Source organism: Cydia pomonella, chromosome 1 (assembly GCF_033807575.1).
Source record: "Cydia pomonella isolate Wapato2018A chromosome 1, ilCydPomo1, whole genome shotgun sequence".
Taxonomy (NCBI): Eukaryota; Metazoa; Arthropoda; class Insecta; order Lepidoptera; family Tortricidae; genus Cydia; species Cydia pomonella.
In genome coordinates, this window is record NC_084703.1 from 15,424,966 (window position 1) to 15,447,865 (window position 22,900).

The following is a 22,900-nucleotide window of genomic DNA, read 5'->3' on the forward strand; positions in this document are numbered from 1 at the left end:
GCCCAAACACGATGGAGTTATGATGAGTAGATTAGGAGTTCTGGTGACCAGCTCCTGACTCCATCATGAGACCCTGGACCTCATCTAGATTGATGGTGCTCGTCAGGGCAACTCTATTGAACCCAAACACGATGGAGTTATGATGAGTAGATTAGGAGTTCTGGTGACCAGCTCCTGACTCCATCATGAGACCCTGGACCTCATCTAGATTGAAGGTGCTCATCAGGGCAACTCTGTTGAGCCCAAACACGATGGAATTATAATGAGTAGATTAGGAGTTCTAGTGACCAACTCCTGACTCCATCATGAGACCCTGGACCTCATCTAGATCGATGGTGTTCGTCAGGGCAAATCTTTTGAGCCCAAACACGATGGGATTATAATTAGTAGATTAGGAGTTCTGGTGACCAACTCCTGACTCCATCATGAGAACTTGGACTTCATCCGGGTCAAAAATAATAATGCAAACCCTAACGTAATTTCAAGTGAAAATGCGTTTTTCAGAAAATCGCAGCCAAATAACACTAGACCTTACTCATAGTGTTGTGTTCCTGCCGGTGAGTAAGGTTGCCAGAGCTCAACGAGGGGCGGGAGGGGGTTAGGGTCGGCAACGCGCATGTAACTCCTCTGGAGTTGCAGGCGTACATATGCGGGCCGTATGCTTGTTTGCCACCGACTTAGTATTAAAAAAAAGTAACACTGAAAATCCATCAATAAGCGAGTCTGTTAGGCATACTGTAAAAAATGAACTTTTATTAAGATTTTCTAATCGCAGTATATAGCACTTCTCGGAACTCCGTAGCTGATTACGATCGCAACGAATGCCTGACAATCGAGCACAGGTCCGTCCTCTAAGCGCGCTCCGCGCGGACTGAGAGCGGGGCGTCGCTGCTGCGTGATTTATACGTGTTTTAAAAAAATATAAATTTACGGCAATGTAGGTCCCATAGTTACGATTTTTTTTATAGGTTAACATAAAGTTACAGTTTGCTATAATATTATTTTTAAAGCAAAATATGCGTACAATTTGCGGAAATAAAATATAATAAAACCCTGTTTTCGCCAAAAAAATGAAGAAAACTCGGAAGGTATTTTATCAGTTTTTTCAAATGAATCTTCGATTGTTAATCATTCCAGCCCCTCGTACGAGATATGTTGAATCAAATTGTAGTCATTCATGTACCAAATGATTCTTGTTTATAGCAAAATTGAGAACCCAAACGCCACATCTCACTGCAAAATTTGGAAAAGACTCCCAAAAAACCTCATTAAAAAAGAGGTTTAAAAGAGAAAATGAAAATTTGAACTGTTGGAGCCCCTAGTTTAGGAAACGATTATTTAAGTACGTTAACAGTTTTTGAATAAATACTAATAGTTACGTCGTAATCTTGAATGAAAAAGGAAGCATTTTACAAAATACGCTCGTCTGTAGGAATAAGGACTCTTAATACATTTTTTCAGTTACATATAGGCATTTGATGTTTATATAAAAAGAAGCGTAATATTTTTTTCTTGTCTTTTACGTTTTTTGTTATAATCTCACATTTCTTCTCCTGGGGTGGCAAAGAAGATACTTCATTGATTGATTCTTCACACAATGCGATGCACTTATTCATAAGCATAGTTTCTTTTTCTTCTAAAGTTAATACTTTCCGTTCAGGGGCTATATCACTGTGATATGTATACTGATTTTCGATATTATGTTTCAGTTTTTGGTTGTACGTATCTAAAATAGCTTCAAGGCCACCCCCTACATTATATGCGCATGGAGCCGGAGTCTCAAATGAAGGTGAGCGGAAACGTTGATCTCGATACAAGGGACCACGATTTACTGCTGGATAACATTTGGCCTTTTCTGCATTGTAGTAACCCGGACCCGGCGTGACTAATTTTCCAAATACAGGAATCCAATTGTACCACGGTTGAAAACGACCGTTTGATGAACAAAATGGGGAAAGGAATTGCAGATGCAAGGGTCGTTTTGATTTTAGTTGCATCGGCATAAAATCTGCAGGGCTCGGCTGATTCCAACTTTTAAGAAGTGGTTTCATGCGCACAGTTTTTGATTTAAATTCCCACGTATGATGGGGGCAAGAATCGATATCTTGTACTTTTTCAGTCTGCTGTGGATCATTATCATTTACTTTGATTTCATTCTCATCGGTTTCGTCTAATGGGATAGTTCTAAATCTTTTTGTAGATGATCCAAAAGGTGCTTTTGAACATATTTGAATCATACATGGTTTATATGTTGCACAATAACTAGCTGGACTAGGGCCTTCTTCTTTGCGCGGCTTAAATCTTTGATCTTTTACACCGAAACAAGCAGGTTCAGGCAAAACTGCACGACAGGATGTAACCAACTTTGGTGGTAGATCAAAATCCCTTTTAAGGTTATGATCGGCTGGACCAGGGGAAACTTCATGTTTTGATGAAGTAAATCTGTCAGCTTTTGGTCCTATTTCTTGTAAATCGCTACCTTTCGGCAATATGGGAGAATACGATGCCGGTCCGGGCGCATTTTCTAAAATATTTCTTCTTTGAACCATCTCTATATATCTGTATTGTTTTGATTCTTTACGTTTCTGAGCTCTACATTTTTCAGCACATTTTTCGATTTCAGTAAGCTGATTCTCCAATGTGTAATGTGCTGGTCCAGGACTTTCCTCTAAAGCCTTTGTTGATCTAGTACCAGTCCACTTACTCCATTTACATCCTTGATAAAACATTGTTGCTTCTATCACTCTTGCATCATAAAACGGAGGAGACTCATCCGAAACTTGTTCCTTTAATCTCTTTTGAGAACCATCTCTACGTACTTCGAACCCATAGTCACCCTTAGATGGGGCTGATAGGCCGCTGTCACCACCAGTTCGAGGTGGCACTCCTTTTATAATATGTTTTGGCACTTTACCTTGACATACGATATTTGGTTTTGGTTTATCTTCTTCTTCTATAGGGCATCGACAACGTGTTGGGAATCCGCATTTGCAAAGAATTTCTTCAAGATCTTCTTTACTGAAAGCCTCATAAGGAAAACGTGGAATTTTTGACATCATTGCAGTACAGTTCGGAATTTTAGATGGAATATCAGCGTCATAAATAGCATGTGTCCATATTGGCCTAGCACATAAAGTCTTACGTGGTGTTTTTGAAAGAAATGGGGCGTGGGATTGCTTTGTTTTATAGCTCTCATCGTACTGGTATGCACCTGGATCGTAAAATCTATAGTATTTGGAGTCTCGGGAGAACCTTTCGCTCAAACTGTATGCTGCCATTATTTTTAAATTTGTCAAAAAGAAGTATAAACTCTAATAGTGTATAACTTATTACAAAAATTGTAAACTGTTACTCAGTACATGTTAAATTATAAAACCATAATATGAAAACCTATGATGAAATATTCATCATTTTATACTTGACAATCTATGAGGTGACATAAAGTCGTATGGATTTGACAAATTTGACAAATGCAATTAGCGGCCGTCGAGGGATGAAGTGTGGACCAAGTGGGTGTTGTGCTGACGGTGTGTGTGTGTGTGTGGGCGTGCTGAAGGGGGGGAGGGGGTTATTAAAGGTAGCATTTTACAAGCTTTTTTCATTTTATAATTATCATAATTTATTTAACTTGCCCTGTTAGTATGAATGGTTTCCGATGAAGCTGAAAATTTGCATACATATGTAAGTCGAGTTACAATGCGATTATTATGGTACCATCAAGCTGATCTGATGCTGGAGACAGGAGGTGGCCACTGGCCATAGGAACTCTGTGATAAAACAATGCAACCGATACGATACGATTACGATACGACCGATACGATTTTTTTCATATTTTTTGGACCCATGCAAAGAGTAAAGTAAGTATGATGCTGTATAACCCATTGTTTAGATTTTAGAAGTAAGGGGAAATACTTAGAGGGTAATTATTTTTTTCTATCAGAGCAATTATCCCCGAAATTATTACGTTTATCAATAGTTATTGAAGACCCTATCCAACGAAGTATTCATCTAGGGCCAAAATCAGAGTTTGAGGAAAAATACCACTAATCTGAAACAAATTCCATGAAAAACTTCAGTTTGTATTACTCAAAATAATATAATTCTCATCCAATATGTAAAGTACAGAACGTAGAAACATGAAAATTCCAAAATCAAGACTGAAAATCTTCAGCACAACTTTTTTTAAACATCGACATTGGCGCCAAAGCAAACCGTCTTTTAAAAAAGTTCTCGCTGGCAAATAAATTGCCAAAATAAATAGAATCAGATCAAGCTAAGTTGGCAGCGATTTCGGCAGCCAAGACAGGGCAAGTGTTATTTTGAACGTCAAACTTCTATAAAATTATGACGTTTACTTACTACTTGCGCAGGCTGGGCTATCAAAATCGCTGCTAACTTATCTTAGTTTGGCTCTAACAAACTAATAATCAAATTAAATCTGCTGAATGAATTAAATGTCGAGCCAGATAATCATTTTCCGCTTCACGAAATATCAGCACATCGTTAAATGGAAAACGATTATCAGACCTGACATCGGGACTGATTTCGGGACCGATATCGGGGTGTGTGGATGACTATGGAAGTTAGAGGCAAGGAACAGAATCTCCATAGGCAGAACTGCTGCAAAAGTGTCCAGCTGTCAGCTATAAATAATTTCAAATCTCTCTAGAGTAGCGCTAGAGTAGCTAAGAACCTACCCTAGGCGTTATTGATTGACGGAGTAAAGTGCGCTACCTATTTTTTTTTTTCAAGTGTTCTAGGTATTGTAGCGCCACCTATTTATAGTTTTTTGTCGGACACTTTTTGGTATATGGAGATTCCATTCCCTAACTCTACCTTCCATAGTCCGGACCATATTGTATTCTTGATACATGGTCAATACAAAATTAATGGGACCGTGCGAAGTTCGTGGTGGGGGTAAGTGAAGCGATCCCAACACATAAGGTGGTAAAAATTTGAACTAACTGCGGATAGCGTCTTTAACATTTCGCACAATTATATGGCTCGAAATGAAACTTTGATTTACGATTACTCCTGAAATATTCATTTAAATTGTATGGTGTAAGTGACCACTGTAAGCAGTATGAAATGCTTAATATAACTAACGTATTTATTTTGATAATTGTTAATAATGTATCCATGTAAATAGCTTTGCAAATGCCACATATTACGTGATCTTTTTCTAGAAGTTACGAATATGTATAGTAAGTTATCCTTAAAAGATAGACATTTAACATCGCGGACTTTTTTGTAGACCTATGAACAATGAATGAGAAACAACCCCACCATACATTGTGTTGTTATAGCTCAAACGGATTAGGCAGCGTGCAGCGTTTTCGATTAAAGCTCCTAGCCAGCGTGATTTTTTTCTACAACATCGTAATATTTCAAACAATTTACAAAAATCCTAAGCCTTCCTCAAGAATCACTCTATTGATAGATGAAAGTCGTATGAAAATCTGTTCAGTAGTTTTTAGTTTTGGAGTAGTTTTATAAGATGTAGGTAATTGACGTTTTCCCCTAGACTTGCGGACACTAGGTTGCGTGACAGTCGTGCACGCTCCAGAAAAATACTAGTTATTCTTATTGGCAAGAAAAACACAGTTGCAATTTGTCACTGTATGAAAATATGTCACTTGTGAGTGGACGTTCTCATTCCCATAGTACATAGTACGAAGTGGCTTCATAATGATAATGATCTTATTGCAATAATCAATCCCGTAATAATTTGCTGATGTTCATTGGTTTAGGGATGTAACTGTAGTGCCATCAATAGCATAATTAATTAAGCAAACCAATTATAGTCACTTTTTTTACAAAATGTAATCTAGTAATATTTTTATGAAATTATGGGGGGGAGTAAAATGAAACAGTGCATTTTTTGGGGCTTTGTGCTCGTGTCTTTATGTACCGGTGAAGGCATAACAGATGAGAATACATCTTGTAACGCGACAGGTTCATCTCGCGTCGACTACGAATATAGTACGCAAGTTGTTGGTACTGAGCATATTATTACATTCAAAGGATATTTCCCAAGAAGCACCCGTGAGAACTACGTATCAGCCGCATTACGTAATGCCGGGGTAAGCAGTTAGATTTGGCATTTTATATAATTACGAACCATTTGTATAATTACTAACCAGGGTTCAAGAGGAGCCAACAATACATATGTACCATGTAGACTGCAGTAGCCAAATTATAAGGTTTCAACAATAAGAATATATGTCTCTGTTTGACCCAATGGTTGACTGGTAGAGAATGCCTTTAGGCATTAAGTCCGCCATTTGTACATTTTTCTTTGTTTGTGCAATGAAGTTTAAATAAATAAATAAGAATCATTACACTTTAGTTTCTGATTATAGTTTGTTTTCTGAGTGTGGAGCTTGCATTTCAAAGTGTTGCAACAAGAGAAACATAATAAATAGTACATTACTATATAGGCCAGGAAACATAGGGTTGCAGGCCAAGTAAATATATAGAGATACGCGGCCGGCAACCCCGTTTCTCGCCGTAATGAATTATATTTCATTAGTATTATATATGGTATAATATTTACAACATCAATAAAGTGCTCTGATAATTAGCTTCATAAGTGCTTGTTGCTAGGCCTACATGAATAAAGTATATTTGAACTTGATCATGAACTTAATATGTATAGTGGTTTTCTGAAACTTAAAATTAAAACCAAAAAATTGTAGTCAATTTGTTTTGTGGCAAACTACTCGGTTTGCCACTCTACCAGCGGTGTACAACCTTACGCGCGTAAGTCCGCGCGCTTGCGCGATGCGCCACCGCCGTTGCTTAGCAATGAATATGCACAACAGATCACCATACCAAGCTAACTGATGGTTGGATGCCAAGACGTTTTGTCACAATTTGACATTAAAAAACAAAAGAAGGTTGCTTTACTCTCACTGCTCACTCGTTGCACCTGATATGTAGTATTAGGATAGTGCAAGTGGCACTAGTCAATATTACCTAGCCAACATGAGGAAACAACTCAAAATGTGCATCAAATATCATTGCCACTCTTGGGGATACAATACAACTTGCAACTAGGATCAGCAAGGATGAGTAGCGTAGCGACTCATGCGTTTTATAACAACCAATAGAATACTGTCTACTAGAGTTGCACTGAGCTACAATAGGTAAATGAAGTGATTCAATTGGTTCTCAACAAACACATCCCTCAGACATTGTGCGAAACGCAACCTTAAGAGGGCCTGTATGAGCTGGTGTAGTGAAAACAATATTTGTATTTAAAATCTTATGCCTAAGATGCCTAAGCATAGGCCTACAGCCTGCCACCTGAATATGTACTTATTTATTCATTCATTGTAGCCACTGTTATTGATTGAAGTTGTCAATGTTTAATAATATATTTAAACTGTACATAACTAATTCTACTCTTTCATAGTAGGGGTTTTAGCGATTGTTTTTTTTACCCACAATAAGTCATATTAATAGTCTTAAACTAATCTAAAGCACTCTTCAATTCATGTAAGAAAAAAATACATAGAGATAAATGAGTTTTACATTGTTGGTCAGGTGTTTAACTGGACTATTACCCAGAGAAACAACCCAGCCAAAGAATACCCCAGCGACTTTGACGTGATATTATTGGAAGAAGGAGACAGGCGAGCTCTTGACGCGCTGCGCGACCATCCTGCAGTGCGGCGAGTCACTGCCCAGAGGCAGGTGCAGAGGACCATTAAATATGTGCGAGAGGTACAGCTATTAGCAATATAAAATTTTATACATTTTTGAAATTTTAACAGGAATTTATGATAACTAGATTCATAGATCATTCTGCTAGATTTTAGAAGTTAATTACTGCTAGTGTAAAATAGCATATACCTATTATTAAAGCCTTCCCTAGTTATAATATAATGTTTACTTATTTGATAAAGAACAATCACAAATTTAACAAATGATAAAGAAGCAATCACAAATTTAACAACTGATTAAGTACCGGAAATCTCCTGTTGTTTGTTTTTGTATTAGTACGTGTTGAGTTAGTAGTCATTTGTGATAACACTTCCAGGCTCTGTGGTATGAAATTCGCTGCAGAGTTTGCTTGGTCTAACTGTAGCTCGGTCGAAGTATACATTGTTTGTATTGTTTTAGGAGGAGTGCGGGCCCGCCGGCTGCCTTTACGCCGGCTGGCGCAGCCACCGCGCGCGCGCGCTGCGCTCGCTGCGGCTACCACGGGAGGTGCGACTCAAACAAACAAACAAACATTTATTCAGCAAATAGCCCACAGCAGGGGCACCTTTACATGTCAATTTTTTACAATCATAAAAATAACAAAATACAATTACAAATATGGAATCAATTAAATATTAGATACTTTATTAGAAATGTAAACAGTCTCTAAATGTCGAATTACACAAAAAACTATGATAAAATATACAAACAGCAAATACTAAAATTCTTTAGAGATGTTAAAGAGATAAAATATAATAAATAAATAAATAAATGATCATTAAAATATCCTTAGAGATGTAAAGGGTCTCCAAGACTTGAATTCTTATATAAATAATTAATAGACATTAAATTAATAAACAGACAAAAACAGAATGAAGTGGCTCACGTTAATGTCACTCAAAAGTAAAGTTATATATTTATAACATAACATGTAGCCTGTGTAAGCTGAAACAGACCGGTCTCCACAATCAGCACCCGTAAAGGTCTCTAAAATAAAATAAAATCTTAGAGGTGTATAAGGCCTCTAAGTGTCCAAAACTAAAATTAACTAAAACAATATAATCAAGCGAGAACATGATGGTCTCTTGTGTCAGTTCTACTGGACACTAGTATGGTTATTACTGGCTTAAAGGCATTTTTATCATCTATAAAATCATTTACAGTATAGTACACCTTACTTAACAAACTGCTCTTAAGTCTTAACATGTGACTTAAATTTGTTAAGTGGCAAATTCACTATATCCGTGGGAACTTTGTTATAAAAACGTGTACAGTTCCCAACGAAGGACGTACTAACCTTACGGAGGCGGTAGGTGGGCACAGCAAGTTTATGTTTATTTCTAGTGTTATAGTTATGGATATCACTGTTAAGCTTTAATTCGTGGATGTCTTTCCGAACATACATAATATTCTCAAGTATGTATTGAGATGCAACAGTGAGAATGTTAGCCTCTTTGAATTTCTTTCTTAGGGATACTCGAGCGTCCAATCCATAGATGGAACAGACAGCTCGTGTTTGCAGAACAAATATTGTCTGAATATGAAACAACACTATGAAAGTGACTAGAGTATACCAGCCTGGCCGTCTCTACGATTGTTAGCTGTCTGATTCTCCTCACTGCATAGGCTGCTGAACTAAGCTTGCCGGCTATAGTGGCTGTATGTGCATCCCATTGCAGTTTTGGGTCTAAAGTGACTCCCAGGAAAACAGTTCGATCTTCAAATACCTTTTATTTTTATCTTGTTGTTATTTACCTGCTTGACGTTAGGTAGCGTAAATTTAATGCATTTGATTTTCTTTGCGTTCAAAAGCAAATTGTTTGCCGTAAACCAGTTTACTATGGTAGATAGGGCGTCATAAATGCCCTCGAAGCCATTTTCCTTTCTGGCCACTTTATATATAAGGGAAGTGTCATCTGCAAATAACACTATATCATGGCTATCTTGCACAACTTTTGGTAGGTCATTAATGTATACCAAAAACAGGAAGGGACCAAGTATTGAACCTTGAGGCACTCCGAGGGCTACTCGACTCTCGAATATTTAACTTAGAAAACAAACTTTTTTAGAAAAATGCGTGTCTTATGCATTTGTGGAAACAGAATGTATGATTTTTGATAATATAAAATAATAATAACATTAATTTGATGATGATGGCTCTATGAGTTGTTGACCTTGCGAACCCCCAAGGCTCTGCCATTTTAAAGGACTAATAATAACTGAAAAAACAAAATCTGTGTAATTATCTAAATGCGGCCTGCACAGAACAGCTGGACAGACATACAAACCATTTTTGACCTTCATTCTCTAATTAAAGGTTTCCAATACAAGAAAGGACTTGAAAAACTGTATGGACATGGAAATTTAACATCAAACACACTTCATAAATTTTACCTATGTCTTTGGTTGCTTGACAAATAACAAACAAGTGATTTGTATTGATTTGGACGAATCAATTAACCAAAACAAATCGCATATTTAGTTGTCAGACCAAAGGCTAAATTTGTTTCGCTGCTAATATGGCATTTTTCGCATAACTACCTACAGATGCCATTAAAAATCAAATCAATCTTTTGATTGTAAAATGCCGGTTTTATTTTCAGAATGGATTTACGTCCAGGAAACTCCTGCGAACTGTGCCGCGACAGATAACGTCCGTTCTGAAAGCTGATTTACTCTGGTCTCTTGGTGTTACTGGTAAGATTTTTTTTACCATATATGTAGAATCGATATTGGTCTTCCTATACTGGGCCAAAATACCAATATAAGTACTTCTGTTTTGATGTTTACCTTCCTAAAAGTTTTGGTTTATAAAAGAAGCTTCGTCATATTGCATCGCGCCCCCTTCGGTGCACTCATTACCACCCCATCCTTTGTGAGAGGATCGAGAGTGTGTTGCGCGCGCGCACGGCGCAGGCGCCCTGCACTGTGACAAAGACTTAAAAGAATAGCTTAAGGATCAGTTTTCACCAAACATAGACTAATCAGTTTGACTTTTTAACAGTGATGAACTATGGACGTTTTAATGGTGGCAGACGCCTTGGTGCCACCGACCGTAAGTAAATGCAACTGCTATGCCTACAGGTGAGGGCATAAAGGTGGCCGTATTCGACACGGGGCTGGCGCGCCACCACCCGCACTTCGGGCGCGTGCGCGAGCGTACGGACTGGACGGGCGAGAACACGCTGGACGACGCGCTCGGCCACGGCACCTTCGTGGCCGGCGTCATCGCATCGCGCGCCGACTGCCTGGGCTTTGCGCCCGATGCGGATCTGCATATATTCAGGGTCTTCACCGACAACCAGGTACTGTTGTAATGCTAACGGGCGAGAACACGCTGAATGATGCGCTCGGCCGCGGCACGTTCGTGGTCGGAATACCTGATAGCATCGCGCGCCCGACGCGGACCTGTATATATTCAGGCAGGGTGTTATACCGATAACATAACTGATAACAAAGAACTGTTGTGTAACTAGTAATGTATATTGTACACTTTAAAAAAATCAATCCAAGGAATCCAAACCGAGGAGACTATACTATATGTACCCTCAAACCAACCACACCCATCTTTATTATTCTCTTCTTCCTGGAATATATGGCTGACCGATTTGTCAGTAGAAAAACGCGCGATATTCATAATATGCATATGAAAGATCGACCAATGGCGCCTACATTTTACTAATTTTCTACCTTTCTCTTTTGACTAAATTCTTTGGCTAGTTTATTTGCGGTAATAAGAAGATGGATCAGGAAGATATACCGTAATTAAGCGTGTCATAGAATAATCTGTTGCTTATCCAAATAACCATAGTGACGGTCATTGAATATTGTAGGTATCTTACACGTCGTGGTTCCTGGACGCGTTCAACTACGCCATCATGCGCAAGATCGACGTGCTGAACCTCAGCATCGGCGGCCCCGACTTTATGGACCACCCTTTCGTGGACAAAGTGTGGGAGCTCAGTGCTAACAAGGTGTGACATTGTTCTGAGTAATAATATTATTTTACAGTAATGTAAACGTTTTTCCGGTCTAAACTGGCTATAATAGTCAGAATAGAACCTTATTATGCGTTTTCAGACTTGGCAGCAGCAATTGAAGATATACACTTCGCAGTAAGGAATCTGTGAAATATCACTATCGCTAGATAGGCGCTCCGCTCCCGCGCATTCACACAATTCAGGAAGAAATATTGCATAGTATATAACTTGATGTAGGTACCAATTGGCCATCCCGGATTGACCTTAAGCAAGTGCATAACAAGGTAGTGCCGGTTTAACCCTGTCAAATTGTAACCAATAGCTCTGCGAAATGGACAATTATACTGTTTGCGAATTATGTACTGCTTTATCCTTTGTCGACGAAATTGTTTAAATTACAGAAGACAACGGACTGTGATAGAAAAGCCGAAATATGTCCCTCTTGTGGCATCTGTAAGATCATGACTGTGAATGCTGTGCGAATTATACCTATGTCAAACGTTCATACGTTTTAAGAGAAGCTATAATTTGATTGTAATGTATTCGTAAAATGCAAGCATCGCCTTCTAAAAACAAGAGTAATACTGTCTAAAGAATGCGTCGCGAATTATTTTGAATCTTGCATTTTCAGTACTAAATTGGCCTTGTCTTTACTGTCTTGTTATGCAAACAAAAAGTAAGACGGTTGACTAGCCAATTAAATAAAATTTCTTTTGCTTTGTGTTTCGGAATTTTTCGACTTTTTCGTAACGGATCGAAAACACGAAATACAATATCCTAAAAATAACTTGTTTAAAATTATATATATATATGTATATCGTCACAGTCGTATCTGATTTTAATCTGTATCTATAAGCCCCTATCCAACCTATTTGGCAGGTGATCATGGTGTCAGCGATCGGCAACGACGGGCCGCTGTACGGCACGCTCAACAACCCCGCCGACCAGATGGACGTGATCGGCGTCGGCGGCATCGGCTTCGACGACCGCATCGCCAAGTTCTCGTCGCGTGGGATGACCACTTGGGAGTTGCCTCATGTAATTATAACACTTAGTACAACGGTGATAATTATGCCAGCGATCGGCAAGTTTGTAATTCTCTTACTACCCTTAATGAGTTTATGCACAATGTACACAACACACAATATGTTTCATCATATTTGAGAAGATAGAAATATGAACGTTTTTTCTAGGTAGAACACTGTTTAATTGGCAGGGTTACGGGCGCATGAAGCCCGACATCGTGACATACGGCAGTGGAGTTCGAGGCTCCAGCGTCTCAGGCGGTTGCCGTTCGCTCAGCGGTCAGTATTTATTACCTCGTCTCCCTCTTGTAGAAAACTCGTCTTTGGATTCAATTACGTGGAGGTCTAACTTAGCCTTGTGGACGGTGTGCCTATATTAACGGGATCATTAGTGGTACAAAATTTATACGTTTAGTGCCAGTCTTGGCTGGTGCACCGGCAAGCACATAAGTTGACTAAAATCCGCTTTAACCTTAGGCACATCGGTGGCGTCGCCTGTGGTGGCCGGCGCTATAGCGCTGCTGGCGAGCGGTGTTCCCCGGCAGAGCCTGACACCGGCGGCAGTGAAGCAGGCGCTGTGCATCACGGCGCGGCGGCTGCCTGGCGCCAACATGTTCGAGCAAGGCCACGGCAAGCTCGACCTCATCAGCGCGTACCAAGTACACTGACCTATAACATGTTTCTGGTTTGTCGCCGTACGCTGCGAGTGAACAACGGAAAGTGTACTCTTGGGCTGCGTTTCCATTAGAGATGTGCGAGAATGCGTAGCGAGGGATGTGTTTGTCATGAAACAATAGATACACTTCATTTACGTATCCTCGCTCAGCGCAGCTCTAGTGGAAACAGCTCAGCGGAGCACGGTTTTTGTACATACAAAACAAGGGAGGATATGTGTGAAAAATGAGTTGTAAGGGATGTGTTTCGAGACGTAAGCAGCGGCCAGTAGTGCGCGCTCGGCTCCCGCCTCACCGCACCCCGCTCGCTCATTTAAAAAGACCTTGCTACACACCCTCGTTACGCATCCTTGCACCTTGCACCGCTCCGCTACCTCGCATATCTCTGGTGGAAACTTTCACAATGTTCCACGACCTCGCTACGCATGCTCGCACCGCGCAACTCTAAACATCTCTGTGAAAACGCATCCTTACTAATACTTTTTCCTAAAATTAAGTATAAAATGTTTATATTATTTATGAAAGCAAAAGAATGTGTATAATCCTATATGACTTGTAGTTGTTACATATTTGCCGCGATATATTTTTCAAAACTCTTTTTTAATAAATAAGAGACGTCAAGATTGCTTACCATCTTTCTAATGCTAAAAAACCCTGAAGAGAACATATATGTTTACCCTCTCGAAAATATGCCGTTTTTAACTGAATTTGATTTCAATGCAAGTGTATTTTCTGCATTGGCAGTTCTTGAGGGAGTACGAGCCGCAGGCGAGCCTCAGCCCGCCATACATCGACCTGACGGAGTGCCAGTACATGTGGCCGTACTGCACGCAGCCGCTGTACTACAGCGCGCAGCCGACCATCGCCAACGTGACCGTGATCAACGGGCTCGGTGTGTCCGGCCACGTGGTATGTAGCCTCAGCCCGCCATATTGCTTGCAGAAGTAGGCTGAGCCTTCTTTTACTCCCACCCGCACTATTATTAATAGTCTAAGTCTTAAAGCGCGCATAAAAGCCACATTCAGAACCCTAATTAGCTCTTTACCGGCAATGTTGTTGTGTTGACATGCGTGTTTTGTATTATAGACGGAAGTGAGCTGGCACCCACACCTGCCGCACGGGCCGCTGCTGTCGGTGGCGGCCGACTACAGCGCCATCCTGTGGCCCTGGTCCGGCTGGCTCGCGCTCAGCTTCTCCGTGCTCGAGGGCGGCTCGGCCTTCGACGGGATCGTGGAGGTGTGTAGGGAGGCATCGTGTCAAAATGTTTCAGTGATGACTGACACTGTTGACCATGCTTTTCCTATAATAAAAGAAGTCGCAGAAGAGATTTCATAAAGCGCTAGTTAGAATAAATATGAAGGATTTGTCGCGGAAATTTCAGATGTTATGCTTGTTTTTGAATTTTATTTAGTTAAAGTTTTTTCTATTGTGTTCGCAGGGCCATGTGAATGTGACAATAGAAAGTCACGATGAGACTGGCGAGAGCGCCATGAGGAACGCCACGTTGATGCTGCCGATAAGGTAATAGGGTAGTTGCCTGCTTAGTCAAATCAGTTTCTTTTTTCGAACTGTCAAAACGATTAGCCACTATGGTATCTCTATGAAATTCTGATATTTTTTTTTATTATTACGAAAAGGTAAGCATTTGACCACAATCTCACCTGATAGAAAGTGCCGATGCAGTCAAGGATGGAACATGCTTACGTAAAAGATGTCTATTCACTCTCGATAAACTCATTCATTCGGTGTTTGATTTTTTAAATATAAATTGAGTCTGGTAATAGTTGCGGTCTAGGTGTTTCTAATATTTTTCTGGTGCTTTATTTTGTGCATGGTGTGAATTAAATTAATTTTAAATACAGGAAAATCCCTATTGACAAAAGGCAACATTCCTGGAAAAGTGTATTTTTCACCATTGTATAAATTATTATATGCACCGTGGGCTCGAATAACCCGTTAGATTTTGAAGGTGTATGACCACACTTAAATACTAAAAAAAAATCATACAAATGTTTCTGAAATCGGTCGTGTTTTAGGAGTAATAACAATTCTTGTGAAATTTGTGTTTGTGATAAGTCAGTGAAAAACGCCACGCTGCCACTATGTGCCTTAGTTTAGATATACCTGCTGAAATTGACATTAAAGTTTTAAAAGGAACTCGCATAATCTATCTGTAAAAAAAAACTCTACTTAATATTTGCAATGGTTTTGTTTTTCGCCAAGATGTAAAAAGAAATAACGTGTCGTGTGCAACAACACACACTCACACTCAGGAATGTGCGGTCAAAACCAGTCGGATGACTCGAGCCCATACTGTGCGAGTGGGACAGCATACTTAAGCATTGACCGCCAGCATCATGGGCGGGACGGCAACAATATATGTAACTACGAGTGTGCTATAGAGACAGAAACAGGCGGGTAAATGTACGACTATACGTCTCCTTAATTTAGCAAGGATCGTCTACAACCAATATAACTGATTACGGTGCAGTAGGTTCAGAGAGCGGAGTTTTTGAAAAGTTGTAGCGCGTTTTAGATTAGACGACTGCTAAAAAATTAATTAACAACCTTGAGGACTTTCTCGAGGGACTGTATCGATGCAAATCCCGATTTTTTGACTTTCGCTCGATAGAAAAAAAACACGAACATAGATCTAAAATGCACTTTAAAAATTAGTAATAATTTTTGCAGAAAACCTTAAAATGTGAAAATTGCTTCTAATAATTGACAATATTATCTTTGAGAGAACTTATCGATTACTTTTTTATTTAAACGTACAAAAATATATTCAAAACCATGATATCCGCGCTGCCGGGCACGCACACCCATCTCCCTCACGCTTAGCACGAAAATATGAACTTGCAGAGCACGAATAATCCCCGTCCCGGTGCGCTCCCGCCGGCTCCTCTGGGACCAGTACCACAGCCTGCGCTACCCGGGCGGGTACTTCCCGCGCGACGACCTGCGCGCCAAGCACGACCCGCTCGACTGGCACGCCGACCACCTGCACACCAACTTCCGCGACATGTACCGCCGGCTGCGCGACCACGGCTTCTACCTCGAGGTCATGGGTGAGTCTGCATCTTGCACCTTTGATGTAACTGTAACCACAACGACAAGCAGTTAATCTAGTGAACTAATTGCTTCGTTTCATCCTGTTACCCTCGGTGGGGGGGGGGGGGGGGGGGGGGGGGGTGTAGGGGTTTACTAACTACTATTACCTAATCAAGTTACAATTGGTTTATTATTTTATTTATTTATTTCAAGACAAAACTTAAGTAGCAGGTATACATATTTTTTCCCCAAACTGTGTGTTGTGAGTTCTATGTGTAGTTAAGTTTATTGCTAAATTATTTTTTATTTTTTTGTAGTAGTATTGTATGTTTGTTATAGACATTAAAATAAATTACTTACCATTATAAAGATAAATTATAATAGCTTACTGAGAGCTTTAGTCGAATGTTCAATAAATTGTGATTGTAAATACATCGACACCCTATAAATGAAGACATTCTGAATGTCATGGCTGAAAAATATGACTGGCCTTGTGCCCTTTCTTTCATTATTTGATCTAGGATATTAAAGTTAATGACAGTGGGGTGAAGACCGCCTATAAGGGAACACCGTCTATAAGCTTTTCTTCGCTTTTCTCTTGCGTTTGTACACATACTCCACTTACAGCAGGTTGGTAGAGCAGAAGGAGAGAAGCTCTTCTTCACGTATACAACTACGAGAGTTCTTGCTCTATGACGGTCTTCCCAGCAATACATTTTTATATGCCGGTCTTCTCCACATTAGCCTTTATAGCATACTTTTTCCCTTACTGCGTAAATATATGTGACAATTCTACGCTTGACTATCAGTGATTGTGCGCAGGAACCCCACTGACTTGCGTGGATACATCTCTGTATGGCGCCCTGTTGCTAGTGGATCCGGAAGACGAATACTTCCCCGAGGAGATGGCCGCGCTCAAAAAGTCTGTCGACGCGGGACTCTCCCTCGTCGTGTTCGCCGACTGGTACAACGCCTCCTTGCTGCGGCACGTCAAGTTCTACGACGAGAACACGCGCCAATGGTGAGTGAAATGAACTAGCAGTGCTTATCCCCGAAGATGAATGCTTTCCGGATGAGATGGTTAGTCACAAGATGGATTTCGCCGACTTTTGAACGATTCCTTGAAGTTCTACGACGAAAATATGTGCAAACGGTATGTGAAATGAGCTGCTGGTAGACTACAGGTAATTTATGTACGAGGTGGCCGTTTTTGAGAAGACCAACGCCAGACAGCCTCTGTTCCTGTTCACCGACAGTTAGTGTTACAATTATTGCAAAATGGTTAGCGTCATATGTACGAGTTTTGTCTCAGATATGTGACACCATACGACACAATGTAACCTTAATTGTTTGTTATTAATTAAGTAACATTTTTGTACGCAGGTGGATACCAGAAACAGGAGGAGCTAACGTTCCAGCTTTGAATGACTTACTGAGCATGTATCAGGTAGGTCACAGACATTACAGAAGCATTGATGATGTAAATGGAAAATGGCCTGTTTCTTAGAACTGAATTGACAATATGGTATTTTGTAACTGTTTTTTTTTTCAATCACTGGTTCTTGCGGTAACATTAACAACAGAGTACTCTGTAGTCAAAGTTAATCTACAAGAGCCGGTGCTGAACATCTATGAAAATATACATATAGTAGTGCCAATTTAGTATAATACCAGCTCCGAGGATCGACCTGTAAGTTATGCTCATACTGTGTACAGGTGGCGCTGGGTGACCGCGTGTTCGAGGGCTCGTTCAAGCTGGGCGGGCACCCCATGTACTACGCGAGCGGCACGCACATCCACAGCTTCCCCGAGCACGGCGTGCTCGTCACGGCGCCGCTCGTCGATCAGGGGCAGCAGGTGTGTTGTATCTCTTCCCCAACTAAAGTAACGCCAACTTTAACGAATAGAGAATTTAAAAAATAAGAAATTCATTAATTAAAAACTCTTTTATAAGTTAATTAAAAATAAACTGTCAAGGAAAGAATTTGTTCGCATAATGGCCGACCTAATGTTTATAATATACTTACGGCTGCCTTGTACAACTGACGATATTATTACGTACTAGAGAATAGGACATATATAATAATCGCAATATAACTCAGTAACCGTCAGATCATTTACATTATTTATCTTCCTTACTCGAGTCAGTCGAGATTAAAATTTGGGAGGATCAAACTTCTTAGAAACGAATGCCAGAAAATGTATGAACATTGTATAGTTATCTGCAAAGGACTGTAACTTATCTTTGAAAGATATTTTACTAGCTGTAATGTATGTTTGTAAACCATTGTTAATACCGATTAAGTTTATTTTTTATAAGTACAAAAGTGAACGCCGTATCATGTTTCATGCTTTTGTTAAGTGTTGAATTATTTAAAGTATTATTTTTTATGTAAAATTGAAATTATCTACTAGGATCTTTTGTGTTATAAGTTCTATCTAAAATCAGATGTATGGTTCCAGATAATGTCCGGTGAGAAGCCGGGGGAGGGCGGGACGGCGAGCGCGCGCACGGTGGACGTGCCCATCCTGGGCCTGCTGCAGACTGATGGCCCGACCAAGGACTACACCAACCACACCGTCGACAACATGCCCAAGGTACTGTTCTTACAAAGTTCCATGTGATTGTTTGATGCTGTTTAAAAATGTAACTCCCCTATGACATGGTACGCTTAGCGGTTTGGCCAGTAAGTGCACATTAAAGGCATTATAGCAGGATTTCTACTGTTGATAAATTAACGCATTCACTGCCAACGCTTTCGTAGCGCTACGCTCGTAGCCGATTCTATCGTTATCCCGTATTGTACAGGAAAGCGACTACGAACAGAGAACCCGCTGAGCGGCATCCCGGCACTCAATGTGTTTAAGTGTAAGCGAAGGTGTAAGTTACGGACGTCTGACAACAAAAAATAATTGTATATTCTTAATTGTTTGACTGCTACAAGTTGTAATGTGTTGGCAGGCGGGTCGACTGGTGGTGTACGGGGATTCGTCATGTCTGGAGGGTGGCGCGGCGCGCTCCTGCCACTGGTTGCTGCTGGCCGGTCTGCAGTACGCGTTGGCCGCGCATCTGCCCGCCGCGTTGCGGGATGCGGCCGCGCCGCGCGCGCGCCAGCGCGACGTGCACATAATACCATCTGGTGAGTCGACTAATGGTGCACATAATACCCTCCGGTGAATAATGTCTCGGCCACGAAACGCACGCTCCGAAAGTGTACGCTCGACGCTGACGCCGACTGCCATCATTTGTTTTAAAGCTGGTTTTAGTGTCACCCTGACCCGTTGACAATGTGTATTAAACCTAAAATACACAAGTAAAGTTTCTTACCTAAGTAAGACATAGCAATATTACAGATTGAGAGATGAATATCATTATCTCATTCTGACAAATAGCTTTGTCCCTAATTACGTAAGTAAAGCTTACAAGTGTATCTCAGGCCTTATGTCCAGGTAGCGTTTAAGAATAACGTCTGTCGCATACTTGGCCCTAGGCGCGTACATATACCAAAACCAAAGTAATATAGACCACAGACTTTTTTAAATTCCTGGCAGACGGATTTATTTGTAATCTGTGGGTTTTAAGTGTTTTAACCTCATTTGCAGATTTACCGAAACGCGCCTCGGGCGGGCGCCTGCACGCGTACTCGCGCGTGCTGGCCCCGGACGAGAGCGGGCCGCGGCCGGCGCCGGAGTGCCCGCGGCGCACGCCGCTGCCCGCGCGCGCCGTGCACGCGCCGCCCGCCGCGCGCACGCTCGCGCCCCGGCACCCGCCCACCGACCCGAGGACTATCGGTACGTATGCGTCCGTGCACCGTCGTTCGTATCGCAGATGTTACGGCAACTTCAATATGTCAAATGGGATGCAGGAAAGCTTACTTTCATCAGAGTGAGAGCGTTTTAAACTGACGATGCTCACTTGCGCTTAGACACCTCCTATATTGATGGCAATGATGGCCCAGTGAAAGTGACATCCGACTTTCCGATGGTTCTGGAATCCGAAGGTTCAAATCAAGTTTTTCGGAAATAATGTATGGAGTATTATTTGATGTTTACCACGACCTTTTGGGTGAAATTCATAGGTGTATGTGAGGTCGGGTCATTCTACTTTTTACCGCAGGGTTTTTTGTCTCTAGAAGCAAGTACTTGATTTTTATATTTGTAAATTATATCTCTCTTCTTCCTCGCGTTGTCCCGGCATTTTGCCTCGGCTCATGGGAGCCTGGGGTCCGCTTGACATCTAATCCCAAGATTTGGCGTAGGCACTAATTTTTACGAAAGCGACTGCCATCTGACAGAGGGTAAACTAGGCCTTGTTTTATATGTATATTAATATACAGCTCATTTTAATGCCGCACTAACGATACCTTGAAACCAAGGTAAAACTTATTTTATCTATTTATATATATATATATTTAATAAGTAACAAAGTTGTCATTATAAGTAAAAGGGCAGGGACGGTAACATAGTTGTATGTTTCCATACTTTAGGCTATAAATTCTAAATATAAAAACAAGTCAACGGGTCAAATATTGAGGCCTATTCTGTGCTTATCATGTTTTAGTAGCTAGTATAAGTTAACACGCAATTAAAGCTTCAAGAATCACGAATATTAAAATGTTAAGATTCTTTGAAATGGCAATAACTTGCAGTAAAAAGTAGAATGACACAGTCCCCAATCAGCATTGGACCAGCGTGAGGACTATATGAGAATAAAAGGGAGTTTTTTTTAATTTTTGCTAGTAATTCATACGAATTAAGTAGGTATCAATGAGTTTTACTTTTAAAATATTAACGTTTATCTTTTAGTTCATAATAAAAATATTTAATTTGATTAATTTAATGTCCGTTTAAAATATTTTTACACAATTTCAACTGTTTCTGAACGTCGGTTAGGTCTGTGCCTTCGATTCCTAAACTGATGAGACGAATGCTTATATCGTCACCCTATTTATATTGCTTAAAATATAGTTTGAAAACATTGTGTGCAACTCGGGGAGTAAGAATATTATTACTCGAATCTTTAGTTCAGTGCAGCCTGCGGCTGTCGTATATAGTCATATATAGGGACCGTGCGCGTTGGAGGGTCTGCCATCTTGTGGCCTGAATCGGAACAATAAACATTCACATTTACACGTCACGTGTTTTCTTGTGCACAGTAGATTCTGCCATCTTGTGGGCTACATCGGAAGAATAAACATCACATTTACGCCTCGCGCCAAAAATCTGACGGCTCCTGTGCTGCCTCCTACAGTTCATGCACGCTCCCTATAGACTCTCGTACAATATTTCACTTACCCCCCTCGTTGCACCATTTACTATTATGGCCATAGCTGAACTGTGCGACTGTTTTATATGTCATCATCAGTGGGCGGTTCGGAGACAGAGGGCACGGAGCCGGCGGCGCGCGCGTGGCGCGGCGCGGGCGCGGCGGCGGCGCGCGGCGGCTCGGCGCCGGGGGGGCCCGCCGCGCCGACACTCGCCAGCCGCGCTCTCACCCTGCTCGCCGTCGCGGCCCTCATCTACTGCCTCACCGCCGCCTGGAAACGCTGCGGCCGCAAACTCCGCCGCCGGAGACTCATGTCCTTAGCCACCTAGCACAGACACGACGATAAGAAAGACGTGGAATAGATTCACTAGACGACGTTCTTATCGACGGCGCTACCAGTCTCGTTAAGAGAGATACGGGTAATGACGAGCCACACTCATACCAGCTCTGATGCAAACACGTTGAGTGAAATTAATGAATAAACACTTAATGAACTTAGGTACATTATATTGGTTACTTTAGGAAGTGATGGTAACATAGTACCTAATAAACGATGTCGATATTAGTAGGAGACATCATTGTTGTTGCCATAGAGGCCACCACACCGCGACCGCGCTGGCGCCGCTGGTCTATTTGTCGGTGATACTGGATTGTCTTTCCGTCATGGGACCAAACTTTGGAGGAACACTTGACGAGTGAATTGTTAAAGTTAGACTTCTGTGATTTTAGAAGTGTCGGAACCCTTAAGGTGTAGATAGATAATTTTTGTATATTTTTGATGTGTACCGGTTGATAATTTATGAACTGTTGACGTTATTGGTGTTGAAGTGTAGATATATAAGATCATTAGACAATTTTAATACTCTTAATAGAGAATATTTATTGAAATATAAAACAGATGTTTGTATGCCCTCATTATTCAATATCATCTGGCAATAGCATCAAATCGTCAGGTGACAAGCAAAACTCACTAATTACTAAAAAATAATTAAACAAAAATCAACGTTATTTTAGTAAGAATATGGTTCATTGTGACTATGAACTTGTGGTGGTAATTCGTGAGTTTTGCTTGTCACCTGACAAAATCATAGCGCAAACTCCCGTAATGGTCATTGTACTCACTCGCTATGTTAACTGCATTGAGTTGTCAAATGCTATGAGTATTCTAACCTTAAAATATTAATTCTCGCTAGA

At 40.8% G+C, this 22,900-nt stretch overlaps 2 protein-coding genes across 2 annotated transcripts; one reads left to right on the forward strand and one right to left on the reverse strand.

The window, feature by feature from the left end:
* Window positions 1–1,425: 1,425 nt before the first annotated feature.
* On the reverse strand, window positions 1,426–3,540 carry LOC133516506 (sperm-tail PG-rich repeat-containing protein 2-like). Its single transcript, XM_061849496.1, has one exon. It carries the CDS (start codon window positions 3,276–3,278, stop codon window positions 1,458–1,460), a length of 1,821 nt encoding a protein of 606 aa, XP_061705480.1. The 5' UTR covers window positions 3,279–3,540; the 3' UTR covers window positions 1,426–1,457.
* Window positions 3,541–5,631: 2,091 nt separating this feature from the next.
* Window positions 5,632–22,617, forward strand: LOC133516570 (membrane-bound transcription factor site-1 protease). The gene is made up of 20 exons (XM_061849571.1): window positions 5,632–6,083; window positions 7,549–7,728; window positions 8,128–8,214; window positions 10,311–10,404; window positions 10,792–11,012; window positions 11,541–11,681; window positions 12,567–12,725; window positions 12,904–12,991; window positions 13,190–13,371; window positions 14,131–14,295; window positions 14,473–14,622; window positions 14,825–14,907; window positions 16,252–16,457; window positions 17,263–17,461; window positions 17,824–17,887; window positions 18,157–18,297; window positions 18,904–19,038; window positions 19,403–19,580; window positions 20,044–20,232; window positions 21,806–22,617. Exons 1-20 carry the CDS (start codon window positions 5,850–5,852, stop codon window positions 22,033–22,035), a joined length of 3,126 nt encoding a protein of 1,041 aa, XP_061705555.1. The 5' UTR covers window positions 5,632–5,849; the 3' UTR covers window positions 22,036–22,617.
* Window positions 22,618–22,900: the final 283 nt, after the last annotated feature.